Raw genomic sequence first — 21572 nt, 5'->3', positions numbered from 1 at the left:
AATTATTAGTCAGAAGGCTGTACATTCTAGACCCACACCAGAATCAAGCTGCTAAAGGTCCTGTATTTCCACCTCTGTAGTATCGTCTGACTCATCTGCTGCTGAAACTCTCGTCCATGCCTTTGTCACTCCTGGACTTGACCATCCCAACACAGTCCTTCCGCTTTCTTCCCTCCTGGAATTCAAGTTCATCCAAGATAATGCTGCCCTTTTCCTTATTCGCTCCAAGGCTCATTTCCCCTATCATCTCTGTGGTGACCGGCATTTAATTGGCTCCTGGTTGAGCAATGTCTCGATTTCTAAATCCTCATTTTCAGCTATGCCCTGGCCTTGCCTGCCCCCAATCCCTATAATCTCCTCCAGTCCCACAACCCAACGTAATCATCGGCACTGGTCTAGTTTCCTGCGAGTGCTCCGGTTTACTCCCACAGTCCATTTATGTGCGGGTTAGGGTGGATTAGCCCCATAGTGTCCAGGGATATGCAGGCTAGGTGGCTTGGCCATCGGAAATGCAGGATTAGATTCCCTACTGTGTGGAAACAGGCCCTTCGGCCCAACAAGTCCAAACTGACCCTCCGAAGAGTAAGCCACCCAGGCCCATTTCCCTCTGACTAATGCACCTAACACTATGGGCAATTTAGCATGGCCTGACCTGTACATCTTTGGACTGTGGGTGGAAATTCCACAAAGATAGTTGCCCGAGGCGGGAATCGAACCTGGGTCCCTGGTGCCATGAGGCAACAGTGCTAACCACTGAGCCACCATGCCGGCCCCCACTGAGCCACCATGCCATTGTGCCACCAACCGATTACAGGGATAGGGTAGGGCGGGGTGAGTCCAGGTGGGATGCTCTTCGAAGGGTCGTTGTGGACTTGATGGGCCGAATAGCCTGCTTCCACAATGTAGAGATTCTATGATTCTAACTTGGTTCGCTTTAATGTCCATGGTTTTAATCGCTCTAGTGTTGGAGGTCATCGCCTTTAGCTGTCTGGGCTGCAAGCTCAGGAATTGATCTCCCAACTTCATTTTCCTGCTTTTAAGTAGTTCCTTAAAACCTCCACCATTAACCAAACCTTTGGTCACCGTAACTGGTAAGGCTTGACACCAAACTTTGCTCATTACTTTACTGTGGAGGCATACTTACTGATGTTGTTCAGCTCTGAAAGAGATCTCCATGTGAGGCATGCTACAAGAGATTAAAGTGAGGTCTTCCTGTTCCAGTTGCAGAGCTGGAATATAGATTCTGTGTCACAGTTAAAAGAAGCACATAGAGAGCCAATTCCCCCACCTCCCCACCCCCCCCCCCCCCTCCCAAAATTAAAAGAATACACCATCCTTGTGGAATCTTGTGTGCTAAACAGTTGACACATCTGCTTGAATAACAGCACACTGCACAGCTGACTGGTCTATTGTTTGTGAAATCCTTTGGGATTTATGTGAGAGGTAATTAGTTTCGTACATGGCACAAACATATTGGCTGGTCCTTCCCTTTCTAACCAGCGTACTGGCTTGAAAGAGAGATGCCTGACCTGCTCACGTGACCCATTTGAATGCTAGTGGGTTTATGCAGGAGATCTGAGGGAGGCTACACCTTGAAGTGTTAGTTTTGATTCCTCCTTACAGGTCCTGTTTGTGCTGATGCACATTTTGGACAATTTCTGCCGGTGATAATTTAAATCCTATTCTCTGACTCTTCTGCTCCCCTTTGACTTTTAACCCGATGTAGGTTCATACAGCCCATTGAGCCTGCACCAACATTAACTACCACAGATTCCAATTTCCTGCACTTGTTCCATATCCTTGAATGTTACAATATTTGAAGTCCTCGTTCAAAAATTTTTTAAAGGTTGTAAGGTTTCCAGCCTCCACTATCTTCCCAGGCAGTTCATTCCAGATTCCAACTAACTGCTGAGTGAAAATATTTTTCCCAAATACCCTCTAAATCTCCTGCCCCTTACCCTAAAACAATGCCCTCTTGGGATTGACCCCTCAACAAAGGGGAACAGCTGCTCTCCATTCACCCTATCTATACCGCTCTTAATCTTATACACCTCAATCGTGCCCCCACCTCCCCCCAGCCTTTTGTGCTCTAAGGAAAGCAATCCAAGCCTATCTAGCTCAATTGCTCCATCTCAGGCAACATCCTGGTGAACCTTCGCTATACCCCTTCTAGTGCTATCACATCCTTCCTGTAGTGAGGCAACCAGAAATGGACACAGCACTCCAGCTGCGACCTGAAGATAGTGAGAAATGCAGATGCTGTAAAGTCAGAGTTGATAAAGTGTGGAGCAGGTCAAGCTCAGAGGGATCTTGAGGTAATTATTCATAGATCCCTGAAGTCAGCAAAGCACGTTAATGGGTTAGTGAAGAAAGCACACGGGGGACACTTGCAGTGTCGTGGCATCGGGTATAAGAGCAATGAGGTAATGCCGGAGTGTACATAGTGTTGGAGAAAGTGAGGACTTCAGATGCTGGAGATCGGAGTCGAGAGTGTGGAGCTGGAAAAGCACAGCAGGACAGGCAGCATCCGGGCAGCAGGAGAGTCGACGTTTCAAATTGGGACCCTTCATCGTGAGTCCTGATGAAGGGTCCCGATCCAAAACACCAACTGTCCTCTCCTCTGATGCTGCTTGATCTGCTGTACCTTTTTCAGCTCCACACTTTATCGACTCCAACTGCGGCCTGACCAACGCTGTGTGTTCCTGATGAAGGGCTTTTGCCGAAATGTCGATTCTCCTTCTCCTGATGCTGCCTGACCTGCTTTTCCAGCTCCACACTCTCGACTCTGATCTCCAGCATCTGCAGTACTCACTTCCTCCAACACTCTGTACACTCCAACATTACCTCCTTGCTCTTATACCCTGTGCCACAACTGATGAAAGCAAGTGTCCCCCGTGTGCTTTCTTAACTAACCCATTAACGTGCTTTGCAGATTTCAGAGATCTGTGAACAATTACCTCAAGATCCCTCTGTTCCTGTGAGCTACCCAGTGTCCTGCCATGCGTCAAATACTTCCTTAACTTGTGTCTTCATCCAAAGTCTATCACCTCTCACATATTAGAGTTAAATACTGTTTGTCACTGGTCCGCCCCTCTGACAACCCATCTATATCTTCCTACAACCCTCTTCTTCGATCTTAACTACTCTAACAATCTTGATGTTGTTTGTAAATCTTTGTAGCACTCCTCCCATATTTTCATCTATATCATTTATATATATAGTAAACAATAAGGGTCCCAGTACTGATCCCTTTGGTACACCGCTGGAAACCAGCATCCCGTCACTCAAACAGCCTTCAACCACTACCCTTTGTAACAAGCCAGTTTCTGATCCATCTCGCCAACTTTTCTTCAATTCCATGTATTTCTCAATCAGTCTCCAATGTGGGATCTTGTCAAAAGCTTTGCTAAAATCCATATAAACTATGTCAACTGAACTTCTATTATCCGCACACCTGATCACATTTTCAAAGCATTCTGACAAATTTGTTAAGCATGTCCCCCCACCCTGACAAAACTGTGCTGATTATCCCAAATTAACCCATGCCTTTCCAAATGGGTATTAATTCGCTCCTTCAAAAATGTTCTCCAATAGTTTCCCTACCACTGCTGTGAGACTCCCTGGCCTTTAATTTCTGAGTTCATCTCTAACAGGGGCTGAAGGTAGGGACTCGGGGGTAGAATTGTGACTGTAAAGTACTAGGCTTGTATCTGCATTAAAAATTCTGTTCTTACTGATTTCAACTATTAGATTATTATAAATAAGTATCTTACCTAGGGTCTAATTGCTACTGTCGGGTGCATAACTGCAAATTTTTAATTATTCAGGTGGCCAGGGATGGTGGAACATGATCCGCAGACTGGGAAATACTTTATGTTCACAACCGACTCAGATCAGTTTCCGGTCAGTATGAAGCAAAAGTCTAGGACAATCTTACTCTCTAGTGTAGCACTGAGTGATAGCTACCAAATGGAGTCCGTAGAGGACATAGCAGTCAAAAGTGGATGAAGTTCCACCAGCAATATTCCCTCTCAGCTGCTTGGCCACGGGGAGGCATGAACAGAGATTGCTAGCGAAACTCAGCAGGTCTGTGGGAAGAAAAACTGAACCAACATTTCTGGGTGTTAGCAGTTCAGAAAAATGTGGTATTTATGCTGGAGACGAGGTTGGTGGGTGAAGGGGAGAGATGGAGATGGAGAGGGAGCAAGGGATATGAAGGGTCTAGAGAAACAAGAAGATTATAGCAGGCCAGGAGAGAAGAAAAGCTAATTAATAATTGATAATGTGGGCTAATAGGAGAAATAGAATTAGGCTTGATTGTCACATGTACTCAAGTACCAGGATGATGTGGAGGTGCCGGTGTTGGACTGGGGTGGAGAAAGTCCGAAGTCACACGGCACCAGGTTATAGTCCAACAGGTTTACTTGAAGCCACAAGCTTTTGGAGCACTGCTCCTTCATCAGGTGAAGTCTGAAGTACGGGGATGCAGGAGGACAGTGAAAAGTGTACAATGTCGCCATTCTTTGACATCATCTTAGATGCAAAATCTTGGGTATAAAGTGGAAAAATAAAGAAATAAAAGTTAACATTACTATCCTTCTTAAGTGGTCCCGGATCAGAGGTCTTCCACCTCAATGCTGAGATCATCACCAACATGACAGTCAAATGGGTGAGCTGTACTGAAAGCAACTCATAAAAGGCCCAGGAGTAGGTGAAAATGGGTGACTGGGCTAAAAGCAACTTGTGTCAGAACAGGATCGGGTGTGCGGGCGGGTAAACATACATGAAAGGATGGAATCAGGGTTGAGAGTTGTTAAACTCGATGTTGACTCCCAGGGGCTGCAGAGTCCTTCAAGTTTGCGCTGAGGCTCGGTGGAGCACTATAGCAGGCCTGTGGCAGAAATCTCAGCGTAGGAATGTCGAAGTGGCAGGCAGCTGGAAGCTTGGGATCATTTGTTGCTGCTGGGAAGGCCTTGCACTCATTCATCAGTCTGCTGATGCATGGCGTCCGTTTCCGGGAGCCACTGTGGTGGTCAAACCCTGGAGATCCAGGGCAGCACGGTGGCTCAGCAGTGAGCACTCCTGCCTCACAGCGTCAGGGAGCCGGGTTCAATTCCACCCTCAGGCGACTGTCTGGGTGGAGTTTCCACATTCTCTCCCGTGTCTGCGTGGGTTTTCTCTGAGTCTATGGAGAGCTCTCACAGACCCAAGATGAGCAGGTTAGGTAGATTGGCCATGCTGCATTGCCCTATTGGGTGCAGGTGAGGTGGGTTGGCAGGGTTGCAGGGATAGGATGTGGGTGGTATGCATCTGGGTGGGATGCTCTTAGGAGGGGTAAGAGGGATGGGCCAAATGGCCTGCTTCCACCCTGTAGGGCTTCTGTGATCTGCGCATCAGTTAGAAAAACAATAGGGAATATTGACTGCAGCTTCTACGTACAAAGTCAGTGGTTTGGAACTCTCTTCCACAAACAGAAGGGCGCCGGATCACTTGTTAATTTTAAATCTGAAGATGGATGAATTTTTGTTAAGCAAGGGATGTCAGCAATGAAGGGTGGAACAGGCTCGAGGGGCTGACTGTACTTCTCCTGTTCCACTGTTAATGCACAAAATAAGAATTTTATTGGGGGGAAGGTGGGGGGGGAGAGCAGATGTAATAAATATGTTGCTGGAAAAGTAAATTGGGGGCCCAAACTTAATCCTCTGGGAACATGGGACCACACCATGGCAGCTGGTAGAATTTAAATTCAGTTAATAAATCTGATCTCAATTAGATTAGGTTACTTACAATGTGGAAACAGGCCCTTCAGCCCAACAAGTCCACACCGACCCTCCGAAGAGCAATCCACCCAGACCCATTCCCCTACATTTACCCCTTCACCTGACACTATAGGCAATTTAGTATGGCCAATTTACCTAACCTGCACATCTTTGGACTGTGGGAGGAAACCAGAGCACCCGGAGGAAACCCACGCAGACACTGGGAGAATGTGCAAACTCCACACAGACAGTTGCCTGAGGTGGGAATTGAACCTGGGTCTCTGGCGCCGTGAGGCAGCAGTGCTAACCACTGTGCCGCCCACATTATCATCAGTTGTGCATATGTTTTGAGGAAGAAATCTTCAGTTCTTGTCTGGTCTGGCCCACATATCACTCCAGACTCAATGCAATGTGGTTGACTTTTATCTGCCCTCTGAAATTACCTTAGCATGCCACTTAGTTTCAGGGCAATTAGAGATGGACAACAAACTCTGGTGTTTGCCCCGCAACACCCACATAGAAACATAGAAATTAGGGATAGGAGTAGGCCATTTGGCTCTCTGAGCCTGCATGACCATTCAATGCTATCATGGCTGATCGTGCATTCTCAGTATTCCATTCCCACTTTCTCTCCATATCCCTTGATCCCTTTAGCCACAAGGGCCACCTCAAGTCCCTCTTGAATATATCTAGAGAACTGGCCCCAACAGCTTCCTGTGAGAGAGAATTCCACAGGTTCATAATTCTCCGAGTGAAGAAATTCTCCCTTTTCTCAGTCCTGAATGGCCTTACCCCTTATTCTTAGACTGTGACCCCTAGTTCTGGACTTGCCCAACATCGGGAACATTCTTCCTGCATGCAGCCTGTCCAGTTCCATCAGGATTTTATATGTTTCTATGAGATACCCCATCATTCTTCTAAATTCCAGTGAGTACAAGCCTATATGTCATATGTCAGTCCTGCTATCCTGGGAATCAGTCTGGTGAACCTTTGCTGGACTCCTTCAATATCACACATCCTGTGAAAAAAGTAATTCTGAGCTCATGGTGTTCAGAGTGATCTGTTATCATGGAGAGAGAACTGATTAACCAACAGAAACAAGGAATTTTAATAACAGGTTTGGGTTTTGTGTCAGTTACAAGTATAACGCTGCAGAGATCAGTGTCAGGCTTCAGTTACTAACAGATATTAATGATGCAGGTGCATTGTAGTCAAATTTACAATGGGATAGCAAATGGAGAGGAGGATAGAGAGTCTGCAGAGGGATATGGACAGGATAAATGAGTCGGCAAAATGTTGGTAAATGAGAATAATGTAGTAAAATGTGAAACTTTGAAAGGAACAACAAAAGGCAGTATATTTAAATTGAGATTATCGATAGCTTTATGAGAGATCTGAGTGTCCTTATACATGAATCACAAAAGGTCAGGGTAGCGATTGGAACGAGGTCAGCCCAGTGGACCTCATAGAATAGGAGTTCCCTGATTGGGGCAGTTACCCTGGTCCAATCAGGGAACCCTGGCTGACAGATATAAACAGGATTTTGGATTAGTGGTGCTGGAAGAGCACAGCAGTTCAGGAAGCATCTGAGGAGCAGCTGCCTGAACTGCTGTGCTCTTCCAGCACCACTAATCCAAAATCTGGTTTCCAGCATCTGCAGTCATTGTTTTTACCTAGATATAAACAGGAGTAGATTTTCAGGGAAAGGTGGGCACCGCAAGGAGTGGAGTGTATTAATACTCCCTCCAACTCTATTCTGCTTTAATCCCTGCCCTCACCTTCACTGTTCGATCACGCAGCATTGCCCTCTGAGAAGGACACTGCTTGTCACTAGCCAGTCAGGTGTTTCCTTTCTTCCTGGTGGTGGAAAGTAAATAAACATTTACACATTTGTTCTTTTTCACTACAAAGGGAAAAAAAAATGGACAGGAGTTCTGCTCACTCTAGGAGCTGGCTCTGAGGGAGCTGGGCCAGTGTCATGTTCTATGCACGTGTAAATAAAGGGTGATTTAGTGACAGGATACCAGCCGCTGTGGAGTTATTTCAGTTAGCACAGAGATATACCAAATATCCCAGAAAGGAAAAGGAAATGTTGGCCTTTATTGCAGAGAAAGTGCTATAAAAATAAGAAAACCTTGCAGCCACTGTAGAGTAAGTTGGTGAGACCACCTCTAGAGCGTGGCATACATCTTAAGGAGGAAGATTCTTGCATTGAAGGCCATTCGAAGATGATTCACTCAGCTGATCCCAATGATGTAAGGATTGCCTTATAAGGAAAGGTTGAACCAGTTAGTCCTACACTTACTGCAGTTTTGGAGAATAAGAGGTGATCTTATTCAAGATTTTGACAGGGTTTGAGAGGGTAAATGTTGAGAGGAAGTTTCGCCTCATGGTGCAGTCTAAACATAGCTTAAATAAGGGGTCTCCAGTTTAAGATGGATACGTAGAAGATTTTTCTGCTCTCTGAGAGTTGCAAGTCTTTGGACTATCCCTCTCCAGAGAACTTATGAGGCTGAATCATTCAATAGGTCCCCAGTTCAGTTTTATCCACTGGCCAGTAGAGAATCATGGGGAACAGGCAGGAAAGTGGAGTTAAGGCTACAGTTAGATTAGCAATGATCTTGTTCAATCTTGGAACGATTCAGGGAGCTGTGTTGCCCACTCCTTCTGTTTCTTATAATCTTCTGTCACAGTTCAATTCTCAGTCTGTGCTGAGTTCTGTGAACGCAGGGGTGCCCACATCTTATTTCCCTTGAAAGGGAGGAAGTTTTGACAACTGTGTGGGTTGTAAGGCTAAAGTTCCAAGAGTCGAGAGTGTGGTGCTGGAAAAGCACAGCAGGTCAGGCAGCATCCGAGGAGCAGGAGAATCAACGTTTCGGGCATGAGCCCTTCATCAGGAAAGGTCGATTCTCCTGCTCCTCGGATGCTGTGCTTTTCCAGCACCACACTCTCAACTCTGATCTCTAGCATCTGCAGTCCTCACTTCCTCCTTCTTAAAATTCCAAGAGTATTGGGACGCAACAAATTAATGATACAAAACAGCACTCTCACTGAGCCAAAAATATCCTGAGGTGCGACCTGGGAGCACTGCCAAGTTAAACTCAGCACCAAGCAAGGTGGTAAGGAAGTGGCCAAAGAAGAGTTAGACTTTACGGAGCAAAGTAGACGAGAGGGAGATAGAGTTTCGGAGGCTCACAGAGGAAATTCTAGAGTTGAGATCCCAGATCCCACAGCAACATGGCAGCTCAGTAGTTAGCACTGCTGCCTCACAGCTCCAGGAACCCAGGTTCAATTCCATCCTCAGGCGACTGTCTGTGTGGAGTTTGAACATCCTCCCCATGTCTGTGTGGGTTTCCTCTGGGTGCTCCCGTTTCCTCCCCAGTCCAAGGATATGCAGGTTAGGGTGGATTGGCCACGCTAAATTGTGCATAGTGCACAGGGATGTGCAGGCTAGGTGGGTTAACCATGCGAAATGCAGGGTTACAGGGATAGGGTAGGTGGGTCGGTCTGGGTAGAATGCTCTTCGGAGGGCCAGTGTGGACTCTAGGGGCTGAATGGTCTGCTTCCACCGCGGAGGGATTCTGTGATTCTTTGAAAAGCTGAAGGCAAGGTCAATAGTGAGATTGGTGAAATGCTCAGTTGGCGAGAAGAGAAGGAATGCAGAGACTTCAGCCTGTTTAGGACTCGAAAAGACGATAGATATAGAGAAGCAGGGAGGGATTTGGAAACAAGGGTGAAAATTTTAAAATACAGACTGCTCTTAACTGAGGTGGCGAGTGGAGGTCTGAAGGTACAGGGGTGATGGCGGAATACAAGGACAAGTGCTCCAGTCCTCAGAACTACTGAGTGTGGCTCAGTGTCAACTTTTGGTCTGATATCATTTCTGTGATTTGCATCAGAATGTTCTACTACGTTAAAGGCACTATATAAAAGCAAGTTCCCTTGCCTACTGACACACAGTAGCTGCAGTGTGTACCATCTGCAAGATGCGCTGCAGCAATTCGCCAAGCCTGGTTCGACAGCAATTTTCAAACCCATGACCTGCACTATCCAGAAGGACAAGGGCAACAGATACATGGAAACACCACCCCTGCACGTTCACCATCCTGACTTGGAAATATATCGTTATTTCTTCAGTGTCGCTAGGTCAAAATCCTGGAGATCCATCCCAAACAGCATTGCGGGGATGTCCCTGCACCATATGGATGCGGTTATTCATAAAAGCAGCTCACCACCCCCTTCTCAAGGGTGGGTAACAAATACCGGCTAAACCGGCGATGTCTATCCCCCGAATGAATTTTTTAAAAAGTTGTCAGATGCTGTGGTGCCAAATTTGCAACCAAACACTGTGCATTTTCCTACAGTACCCATAGGGTACTGATTGTAAGCAGGAATTGAACTTAGTCATTATTGTACTGTCCCACCACTGGTCTGTTAACTGGGCATTCACTGACATTGAGTGTCTTTGCAAACTTTAACTCAGTGCCCCACTGAGGGGCAAGGCATGGGGCGAGGAATCGTGTAACTGGTTGGAAGATGGTTGTTGAGGTGAATATGCTGATTGTGACACACTTCTGCACTCTGCTGCTTTTCCAGTCAAAATATCACATTACATTTTTTGACACGACCGTAAGCCATGCGTGGATCCCGGTACCGCTGATAAAGAGTTTCCAGGAGATTCCTCAAGAGAGAAACATGGCAGTAAGTAAACTTTATTAGCAGGAAATGTGATCTTCTTTTAAATTGAATAAGTGCTGTTTCCTCCGTATGAAACATGGAGCTTGATCTTAACCACTTCTTCCTGCTATCCACCAAGTGGGGAGCAGTTAAAATGGAGGCATGCCCACCATTTTCCCATTCCCAATGGGGTCTCCTGTTGTTTCAGATTGTGGGTAGTGCTGCAGTGCCAGAAATGCTGGCTTTCCCAATGGCCTAGCGCTGTAATCCAGCTGCCCAGGTAATGTTCGAATCCCGTCATGACAGATTTCAATAAAATCTGTCTAATGATGACTGTGAGTCCATTGTCGATTTGGTGGAAAGACCCATCTGATCCACTAATTGCCATGCTTACCTAGTCTTCCTCCATGTGACTCCAGACCCGCAGCAATGTGGTTGACTCTTAAATTAGGGATGGGCAATAAATGTTGGTCTTGCCAGCGACGCCCACACCCCATGAATGAATTATAAAAACATTAATAGAGACTTTGTATAACACAGGAGGACAATATAATTTATTGAGTCTGTGTTGTCGACTAATCTAACTAGTCTCATTCCAATCTCACCCCTTTCCTCAAAATCCTGCAGCATTTCTCTCCTCATGTCCGGTTCCTGTCCTGCTGGTTTAATGACAGCTGAAAGAGCCCAGATTGAAGGGGTCAAGGGGACCAGGCCAGTACTGGTCCCTGAATCAATAAGGGGAGGCAATGGCCTAGCGGTATTGTAGCTAGAATGTTAATCTAGAGACCCCGGTGATGATGTGGGGAGCTAGGTTTGAATCCCGCCAGTCATCAAGATCGGTGGGTTGATTTGCTCATGATTGCAGAGAGTTTGTGGGGCAGTGGTAATGTTCCTGTCTTTGGGCCTGAAGAACCAGGTTCAAATCTCACCTGCTCCAGAAGTGAGTCTCATAGATTGATTAAAAATGACTAAAAGCCAAGGCTGACACTCCAGTGAAGGCACGCTACACTGTTGTGATGCAGTGTTAGTATCCCCACAGCTGGATGGTGACCCTATAGAGGTTTATAAAATCATGAAGGGCATGGATAGGGTGAATAGCCAAGCTCTTTTGCTCAGCATAGGGGGTCCTAGGTTTAAGGGGAAAGATTTAAAAGGGACCTGAGGGGCAACTTTTCCTCACACAGGGTGGTGCATGTATGGAATGAGGAAGTGGCGGAGACGGATACAATTACAGCATTTAACTGGATGCATAAATGAGTAGGAAGGGTTTAGAGAGATATGAGCCAAGTACTGGCAAATGGGACTAGATTTATTTAGGATAACTGGTCGGCACGGACGAATTGGACTGAAGAGACTGTATCCGTGCTGTATGACTTTTAAGTCTCATCTGGTACAGTGGTGTGTCAAACATCTGGACATCAGGTTGATTGGGAAAAAAGGAAGCCTATAAAGAGAGATAATGGAGAGAGAACTGTTAAGAAAGAAACTTTGTCAATTTCCGGGAGTTATCCATCTGGGTCACTAATATCCTTTAGGGAAGGAAATCTGCCTTCCTTACTTGGTCTAGCCTACACGTAACTCCAGATCCACGGCATCGAGGTTGATTCTCAACTGCCGTCTGAGCAATTAGGGAATTAGAGACACAATACTGGCTGGCCTAGCCTGTGACGACCACATTCTGTGAGTGCATTAAAAACATTCACAGATTGGGTGCACAGATTTCTCGCGCAACTGGCGGTATATCTCTAGCAACCCTTTGAGACATTTCAGTGATGTGCTGTTTGAATTCATTTCTGTTTCATTTGATTTCTCTTGTACATAGAAACGTGATTTCTCAAAGAGGGTAAACACTGCAAAGAAGATGGCTGAAGAGGCTCAGAAAGTGAAAATACAGGTGTCTCAGAGGCCCTTATTGAATCTTAGCATTAAAGCTGCTTTCTATTGCTCTTTTCGAGATATTTAAACAAGTCTTTGGACTTAAACGGCACCTCACAGACATGGAAGAAAGGAAGGACTTAAGCAAATTAAGGGAGTGAGCCTTAAAGCAAAGTACAGTGCGGACTGGAAGCCCAAAATAAAAATAGCACGTGCTGGAGAATCTGTAGCATCTGCAGGGAAAGGAACAGAGTTAATGTTACCAGTGGAATATAACTCTCCATTGGAACACCTTCCATCCCTACCAAGTTTGTGTCTCCTAGAAATGTGGGCAGAGGTGATTCAGGCCTCCCTCCTCCCTACACAGTCTGGGGCAGCATTGGAGCAGTGCAGTGGCCCACCGGCCTGGATAGAACGCACCCCCCCCTCCTCCCGGGTTGTCTGGGACATTGGCCCAGCTCTCTACCTTGTTCTTATGCTGCCTCAGCTTCACTCTCCTCATCTACCCTCCATATTGCCGTTGTCCCATGATAACACCATGCATGCCCCATCAGGACAGAACCCTGAGATCAATACCTGGAGTAAAAGTGAGCATCTAACAGTGATATCTGAATTATCAAACCGTTTAACACTTAACCGAACGTTTCTTCCTGCTCACTTCTCTCAAGGCTCCTTAACCTAATGGCCTAGCAGTATAATCAGTAGAATATTAATCCAGAGACTCAGCTGATTGCCCTGAAAACCCGGGTTCAAATCCCACCACGGCAGATGATGGAACGTGAATTCAATAAAAAATCTGGTCTCATGATGATCATGAAACCATTGGGGAAAAAGCCATCTAGTTCCCTAATGTCCTTTAGGGAAGAAATTCTGCCGTCTTTACCTGGTCGAACCTATGTGTGACTCCAGACCCTCAACAAGGTGGTTGACTGTTAACTACCCTCTGGGGTAACTAGGGATGGCCATCGAATGCTGGCCTAGCCAGACACGCTCATGAGTGAATGAAGCAACCCTAACCTGGCAAGTTTCTCCAATCCAACCAAAATGTGATGAAACATGAAATACAAATGTCCTCTAGACTTGTTAATGGTGACCTTGATATCATGGGCTCTGTGTGTGTGCTTCCAACACAAACTTAACCTATCCCATGGCAAGTTTGCATGGGCTCTCTTTGGAAAAGATCCTGTTTACAACCATGTGAGTGCATGTGTGTGTGGGCGTGTGCGCGCGCGCGCGTGTCTCTGTGTGTGTATGTGAGTGTGCGTGTGTGTGTGTCACTAATGCGCTAAAGTGCTATTTCGCCTTTCTGATATACTTTATTTGCAGGACCGAATATCCCAGTTTGGCTTTATTGTCAGATATAAGGGAATTGAAGGTGCCAAACTGTCCGAAGATAGTTCCAGTCAGGAATCGCTGGGTAATTAATTTCTGTATCTTATTGGACTGGTTTGTAATTTCTCCAATGCTTTAGAACAACTAGAAGGTGATATTTTCTCTGAGTTCTTTACAAAACCAGTTAGAATCATAGAGATGTACAGCATGCAAACAGACCCTTCAGTCTGACTTGTCCATGCTGACCAGATATCCCAACCTAATCTAGTCCCACTTACCAGCACTTGGTCCATATCCCTTCAAACCCTTTCGATTCATATACCTATCCAGATGCCTTTTAAATGCTGTAATTGTACCAGCCTCCACCACCTCCTCTGGCAGCTCATTCCATACACGTACCACCCTCTATGTGAAAAAGTTGCCCCTTAGGTCTTTTTTACATCTTTCCCCTCTCACCCTAAACCTATGCCCTCTAGTTCTGGACTCCCCCAGCCCTGGGAAAAGACCTTGCCTATTTATCCTATCCATGCCCCTCATGATTTTATAAACCTCTATAAGGTCACCCTTCAGTCTCCGATGCTCCAGGGAAAAACAGCCCCAGCCTGTTCAGCCGTTCTCTCTAGCTCAAAACATCCAACCCTGCAACTCTGTTTAATAATACACAATTGTGATGTCAATTGCAATAACATTCACATAGGCCTCAGAATGTTATTGACAGCGGGGAGAAAATCAAAATATGGCAGAGACAATGGGGCATAACTCTGCTGGCACCTGGTTTGGGGTGCAGTGATGGAGGTGCATCTAACACTGGAAATGTAGAAACATAGAAAGTAGAAGAAGGAGTAGGTCATTTGGCTATTCGAGCCTGCTGTGCCATTCTTGGCTGATCATCCAACTCTGTAAAAGCATTTCCTCCCCATATCCTTTGATCCATTTAGCCCCAAGTGCGATGTCTAACTCCTTCAATGATTTGGCCTTGACTGCTTTCTGTGACCACAAATTCCACAGGCTCACCACTCTCCAGGGGTGAAGAAATTTCTACTCATCTCAGTCCTAAATGGTTTAACCCTGGTTCTGAACTCTTCCTGTCTTTGGGAACATCCTTGCGGCATCTACCCTGTTGGAAACAGACCCTTCGCCCCAATGTGTCTATGCCGACCACGTTTCCTGCTGGAATTTTATGAGTTTCATTGAGATCTGCCCTTATTCTTCTCAGCTGAAGCCCAGCTGGAGATTGATCCTCAGGTCTTTTCTTGAGCGTACCGCTGTGATACCAGCGGCTGTTGCGCCCTCCGAAGTGTCTGTTGTGTACAACTGCCTGTTCTGAAAGCTTTGAAGTTATTATTTTTGTTCCACAGAGGATCCCTGCATTGTGAAGGATGCAAAAAGACCAGCATCCAGGAACAAAGAGACGAGGAGCAAGGTGGGTCTCAGTAAAGTGTTCAGCCCAAGCAGTCCCCAAGTTATAAAGTCATAGCGATGTACAGCACGGGAACAGAGCCTTCAGTCCAACTCGTCCATGCCAACCAGATATCCCAACCCAATCTAGTCCCACCTGCCAGCACCTGGCCCATATCCCTCCAAACCCTTCCTATTCATATACCCATCCAGATGCCTTTTAAATGTTGTAACTGTACCAGCCTCCACCACATCCTCTGGCAGCTCATTCCATACCCATACCACCCTCTGTGTGAAAACGTTGCCCCTTAGGTCTCTTTTATATCTTTCCCCTCTCACCCTAACCCTACGCCCTCTAGTTCCGGACTCCCCAACCCCAGGGAAAAGACTTTGTCTATTTATCCTATCCATGCCCCTCATGATTTTATAAACCTCTACAAGGTCACCCCTTATTTGATCTAAGGTGAAGTGACTGTAAGAGCTTTCTGCATGTTTGGGCTGGGAGGAAGAAAAGATATAGAATTTTAATTATTTTATCATACTGCAATGATCTTTGCTGGAAAGTGCATATCAGGTGTGATTGCAAGGTTCCACTTGAGTGAATACAACAACTAATTGCATTTTTGTAGCACCTCTCACCTAGGAAGATGTCCTTCACAACAGTAGCATGAATCACACCTTGACCTCAGGACGCAAAGAGGGACATCAAGACAGATGACCAAGAGCTTGCCCAATGTTGCAGATGTTAGGGGAGGATCATAAAGAAGGAAAGAACGAGAGATGCAGAGGCAGAGAGGTTAATGGACGGAGTTCCAGAGCTTGGGTTTTAGACAGCTGAAGGTGTGGCCGGTAACGGGTGTGAAGCAAAGGAAATCAGAAACTCCAAGAGTTGGAGGAGTTGGGGAAATCTCAGAGCTTTGCAGGGCTGGAAAAGATGACAGAAATAGAGAGGACGCAAGTGCATGGGGAGTCTGAACAGAAAGATGAAATGTTCAAGTATCAAGGCATTACCAGATCAGAAATCAGGGCAGGTCAGCAAGCACAGTGGGGATAGGTGCACAGGGATGTGGCGCACAGGACAAAAGAGTTTTAGTTGATATTGACGGAGGATGGTAGGTGGGAAGCTAAGTCAGGGTCCAATGGAATAGTTCATCCTGGAGACAAAGGAGAGCAACACCAGTTAATTGGTGGCACGGTGGCACAGTGGTTAGCACTGCTGCCTCACAGCGCCAGAGATCTGGGTTCAATTCCCACCTCAGGCAACTGTCTGTGTGGAGTTTGCACATTCTCCCTGTGTCTGTGTGGGTGTCCTCCGGGTGCTCCGGTTTCCTCCCACAGTCTAAAGATGTGCAGGTTAGGTGAATTGGCCATACTAAATTGCCTGTAGTGTCAGGTGTAGGGGAATGGGTCAGTGTGGACCTGTTAGTCCGAAGGGCCTGTTTCCACACTGTAAGTAATGTAATATCCACACTTGAAAACAGCACAGGCAGCTATTTTGGTGTAGGCTGGTGGGACCTCTCAATCTGTACCCTGACAAGAATCAGCACCTTCAGCGGGAGGAAGAACATTAGGTTCAACCTGCAGCACATGGACAAGAGGGCAGTTCACCGCTATCTTTTCAAGGTCAACTAGAGACAGGCAATAAGTGCTGACTCAGTCAGTAACACCCATGTCCCACAAGTGAATCGAAGAGAAAGGTTTTAAGGCTTTTCCATTCATGCACGAACCTGGAGGAATGGGTGGGTGTGTGAACCCAATCAATTGGAGGCAGTGGAGGTGAACCCAAGGACTGTTCTTCGATGGAGCACCGCTTTTGTCGTAACTCTGCTGCTGTTTCAATAATTCTTGCATTAGACATATACTGATGACCAGAAATGACGAGGACAGTGTTGAGGGGATGGGGTAAAGTCTTATTTCATAGAGGCATCGATGGATTGAAGATTAAATAATATTGGATATCTGAAAATGAGCAACATACTGTAATTTAACAATAACAGAAGTGGCTGGAAAAGCACAGCAGGTCTAGCAGCATCTGTGGAGAGAAATCAGAGTCAACTGCATTCTGAGGAAGGATCTCTGAACTCAAAAGGCTAACTCTGCTTTCGCTCTGCAGATGCTGCCAGACCTGCTGAGCTTTTCTAGCGATATCCGTTTTTGTTTCTGATTTCCAGCTTCCACAGTTCTTTTGATATTTTTATACTGCAATTTAATCAAGGAGTTAGGATGGATTATGTACAAAATAGTTGATTCAGCTGGCTTATATGTGATGTAATTAATACCCAGCAATCACTTACAATTTGCAATCTAGGCAAGGATTTAGGCTTGTGAAATGCATACTGATGCTTTTAATAAATAACTGATATGTTAATTTTCATGTACTTTTAAGGGAGGAGGGTCCTACTGTTTACGCTGATATAAATGTGAGTGGGTGTTTTTAACTCCTTCCGGCTGAGGGATTGGAATGGGAGTTAAGATAGAAAGATAGATAGATTTTTGAATAGTAAAGCAGTTAAGGGTTACGGTGGGAGTAGGGTAAGTGGAGCTGAGTCCACAAGAAGATCAGCCATGATCTTATTGAATGGCAGAGCAGGCTTGATGAGCCAGATGGCCTACTCCTGCTCCTATTCCTTATGTTCTTACATTCTAAGATCCAAGTGGCACACATACCACATAGTGGCGTAGATTAAACAAGCAGGGAGAATATGTTGGAACTGTACGGAACTTTGGTTAGGCCACAGCTAGGGTACTATGTGCAGTCTCTGGATTCATTTAAGAAAGAGTTGGATAGAGCTCTCAAAGATAGTGGAATCAAGGGTTATGGAGATAAGGCAGGAACAGGATACTGATTAGGAATGATCAGCCATGATCATGTTGAATGGCGGTGCAGGCTCGAAGGGCTGAATGGCCTACTCCTGCACCTATTGTCTATTGTCAGTTCTGGTCCCCACACAATAGGAAGGATGGGATTGCACTGGAGGGGGTGCAGAGGATGTTGCCTGGGCTGGGGCAGCTTTAGCTGCGAAGAGATGCTGATAAGCTTGGGTTGTTTCTTTAGGGCAGAAGCGGCTGAGACGGGACTGGATTGAGGTGTAGAAGAGCATGAGGGGCATGAACAGGGGGAATGGGAAGCAGCAGTTCCCTATAGTTGAAAGGTCAAGAAACAAGTGAGCATAATTTTAACATTAAAGGCAGGAAGCTTAGACAGGATTTGAGGAAAGAGAGTTCACCCAGAAGCTGGTGGGAATCTGGAATGGGTAATTGAGGCAGGAAACCTCGTAACCTTTCAAAACTCATTAACTCACTGAGGGAGATGGAACAATCCAATCCAAAGGTACTTCATTGTCTGAAGGTCTTTGAGTCACTTTGACAATGGGAGAGGGTGCTGTATAAATATTAGGTATTTATTTAAATAATCTTGCAGAATTATTATGCATCAAATGTGTGCAGAAACCTGGCACAGTGTCCATGCGGCCAATTAAAGGGCACGGTGCAACTCCCCAAGATGGGAGGGCAACAGGATATGTAAGCTGTCCATTAATGGGCAGACCTGTGTAAAATTCTACCAGCTCATGGGATGGGATGCTCTTTGGAAGGTTGGCCTGGACTCAATGGGCCGATTGGCCTGCTTCCACTCCATAGTTATTCTTTCAGTTTATATGCATTTGGTATTGGAGAGCATCCAGTGCTTGTGGAATTGTACCCCAGCATGGCTCAGCACTTATGCAACAAGGTAATTAAAAGCTGCACAGGAAGAAAGATGCAAATGTAATCTGCCTCCAACATCAGAGTTTGTATTTGTTTGTATTGATAAAATTAAATTCTGCGCCATCTCGAGTTCCCTGACTGAAGGCAGCTCCTCGCAATTATCCACTGAACCACAGCGAAGTGTGGCGCCCTATTTTCCAAGAGGACAAAATGAAGCTGCGAGTCCGATGCAATGGGAAGAATGGTGATCTGGAATTCCGGATGGCGGACGTTAAGCAAAATCTACTCATCACAGCTCAAACATTTCAGAAGTAACCCTCAATCTGCCAGGCGAGATCGCGGCTCTTCAAGGGCCACTGAACCGTTGACCGTGGATCATCCTAAAAGGTTACAAAGATGTCTGTCAAGGTTTTAGAAGTCCTGAAGAAGGGTTACACCTGAAACCGTTGACTTCTCCACCTCCTGATGCTGCCTGACCTGCTGTGTTCTTCCAGCCTCCCAATAAAGGATTTGGATGTCATCCTGTGAGCATCGTCTCAAAGTAGATACAGCATCAGCTGAGGGAAGTTGACAGGATTAGAGGGATTGAAATAACCAGGAGAACTGGGAGTGCGCATAGATCCAAAGGTCGGAATAAAGATTTGAAGATGTCTCATTATCCCGTAGAAGACGTTTAGCCACAACTTGCTAAGTCCAAGGTCTATACCACCCTTGGCCATAGAGGATGGATTGTGGCAACTGAAGATGGATGAAAGCAGCACTATCTACATTCTGGATTCCATTTGGGGGATACAGATGGTTGCAAATGCTGTTCAGCATTTCCACTGCTGCAGAATAGTAGCAATGTAGACAGCGTGATGTATTCAATGAACCTCCTGGAATGGGCAGCAAGGTGGCTTAGTGGTTAGCACTATTGCCTTGCAGCATCGGGGACCTGGTTTCAATTCCCAACCTTGGGCAACCGACTCCGTGGAATTTGCACACTCTCCCCGTGTCCGCGTAGGTTTCCTCTGAGTGCTCCCGCAGGTGAATTGTCCAGGCTAAATTGCCCATAGTGTCGAGGGATGTGCAGGCTAGGTGGGTTAGCCATGGGAAATGCAAGGGTTACAGGGATGGGGTGGAACTGAGTGGGTGTGGCTTGCTTCCACGCTGTAGTTGTTCTATTTTTTAAAACAATCTGCAAGTCTACAGATGTGGGGAATCCGTGGAAGACACCATCACAGACCGCAATCAGAGTCTAGTGTAACTGCTGAGAGGGATTGCCAAATGAGCCTGAACCTGAACAGAGTAGATACAACCAAAGATGTCAAGTAGTGTTTGAAGTTCTTAAGACCCACCTCAGCAAACAGGAACACATAAATAGCAAGTGGTACAGCACCCCAAAACTTCACTGGATGCACACTTATCTGTAAGCGAGGGCATACAGATCACTGGGTGCTGGGACAGAGTGAGGTGTACAGCTTACAGCTGTGCAGGAGGTGCAAGAAGCAGGATCAACATTATTTGAGAGGTCCATTCATCAGTAAAATAATGGCAGGGAAGAAGCTGTTCTTGAAACTGTTTGTGTGTGTGTGTGTGAGAAGAGGTTGTAGGGGAACATTACCACAGTGGGAGGGGTCTTTGGTGATGTTAGCAGCCTTTCCGTGGCAATGAGAAGTGTAAATGGAGTCCATGGATGGATGGTTGACTTTCATGATGATCTGGGCTGCAGTTTCTACAATCCTGGACAGAGCAGTTGCCGTACGAGGCTGTTAATAACCCGGACAGTATTTCTATGGTGCGTCTGTAAAATTTGGTGAGGGTCCTTATGGACATGCTAAATTTCCTAAGCCGCTTGAGAAAGAAGAGGCATTGTTGTGCCTTTTTGACTGTTACATCTCCAATGTAGAACATAGAACATAAGACAATACAGCGCAGAACAGGCCCTTTGACCCTCGATGTTGCGCTGACCTGTGAACTATTCTCAGCTCGTCCCCCTACACTATCCCATCATCATCCATGTGCTTATCCAAGGATTGTAGTGGAATTTATTTCTTTATTTTCTCCATTTTCTTGTATGTAAGATTTGTACCTGAGTACTTTATACCTGTGTGTTGGTGACATTGTACACTTTTCACTGTACTCCTGTTCTTTTGTAATTTGAGTACACATGACAATAAACTCAGATCTAATTCATATAGAGGTTGCTAAACATCGCGATCAGAAGTAGGAATCCTGACTCATTTTCCCCGTACTCTTTCCCCTGCTATCCCAAAGCCATCTAATGCAACATGAAATTCATATCAGCTCTGGGATATTCCTTTTCTGTGCAGCTTAGCTACCCAAGGGATAAGCCAGTAAATAGATTATCCAGAGTAGCATGTGGGGATTTTTAATTATGGGAACCTGTGGGAATTCGTTTGATGATTTCCAATTGTGCTTCGCCTGGCTGTACTCGTTCCTTCATATATAATTAAAGCTAAATTAATGAGAGGTGTGACAACATTAATGTATAAGAAATGCATGCCATTTTATGGCTTTAAATTTCAACTTTTATTTATTTTCAAAATGTGTTTGTTTCCAGGACTGTGCAGAGAAGGAGCCTGAAAACCATCAGCTAACAGTCAGAAAGGGAAAAGGGAAGAACGGTATAATTTATATCGATATATTTACAGTATATGGGAAAACCTAGGTGAAGGGCCAATATGCTTAGTGTGGAGCACAATCAAAGTTAGAAAATGTAGAGACATGTCAAATCAGGAAACAGACACACTCACACAGACACAGACACACATGCACGCACACACACACAGACTCACACTCACACAGACACGCGCGCACACACAC

At 45.7% G+C, this 21572-nt stretch overlaps 1 protein-coding gene across 1 annotated transcript in view; it reads left to right on the top strand.

Annotated features, from left to right (window-relative positions):
• The window catches only part of LOC122544360 (zinc finger CW-type PWWP domain protein 1-like), a 111221-nt gene that overhangs the window by 65593 nt on the left and 24056 nt on the right, over window positions 1–21572 (top strand). The window contains exons 11-16 of the mRNA XM_043683592.1: window positions 3828–3903; window positions 10356–10460; window positions 12259–12330; window positions 13638–13728; window positions 15002–15066; window positions 21310–21373. Coding sequence (XP_043539527.1) covers window positions 3828–3903; window positions 10356–10460; window positions 12259–12330; window positions 13638–13728; window positions 15002–15066; window positions 21310–21373 — 473 coding nt within the window. The remainder of the gene's footprint in view (window positions 1–3827; window positions 3904–10355; window positions 10461–12258; window positions 12331–13637; window positions 13729–15001; window positions 15067–21309; window positions 21374–21572) is intronic.

The sequence above is a fragment of the Chiloscyllium plagiosum genome, chromosome 48 (genome assembly GCF_004010195.1).
Source record: "Chiloscyllium plagiosum isolate BGI_BamShark_2017 chromosome 48, ASM401019v2, whole genome shotgun sequence".
Classification (NCBI taxonomy): Eukaryota; Metazoa; Chordata; class Chondrichthyes; order Orectolobiformes; family Hemiscylliidae; genus Chiloscyllium; species Chiloscyllium plagiosum.
This window is presented reverse-complemented; position numbering and strand designations above follow the sequence as displayed.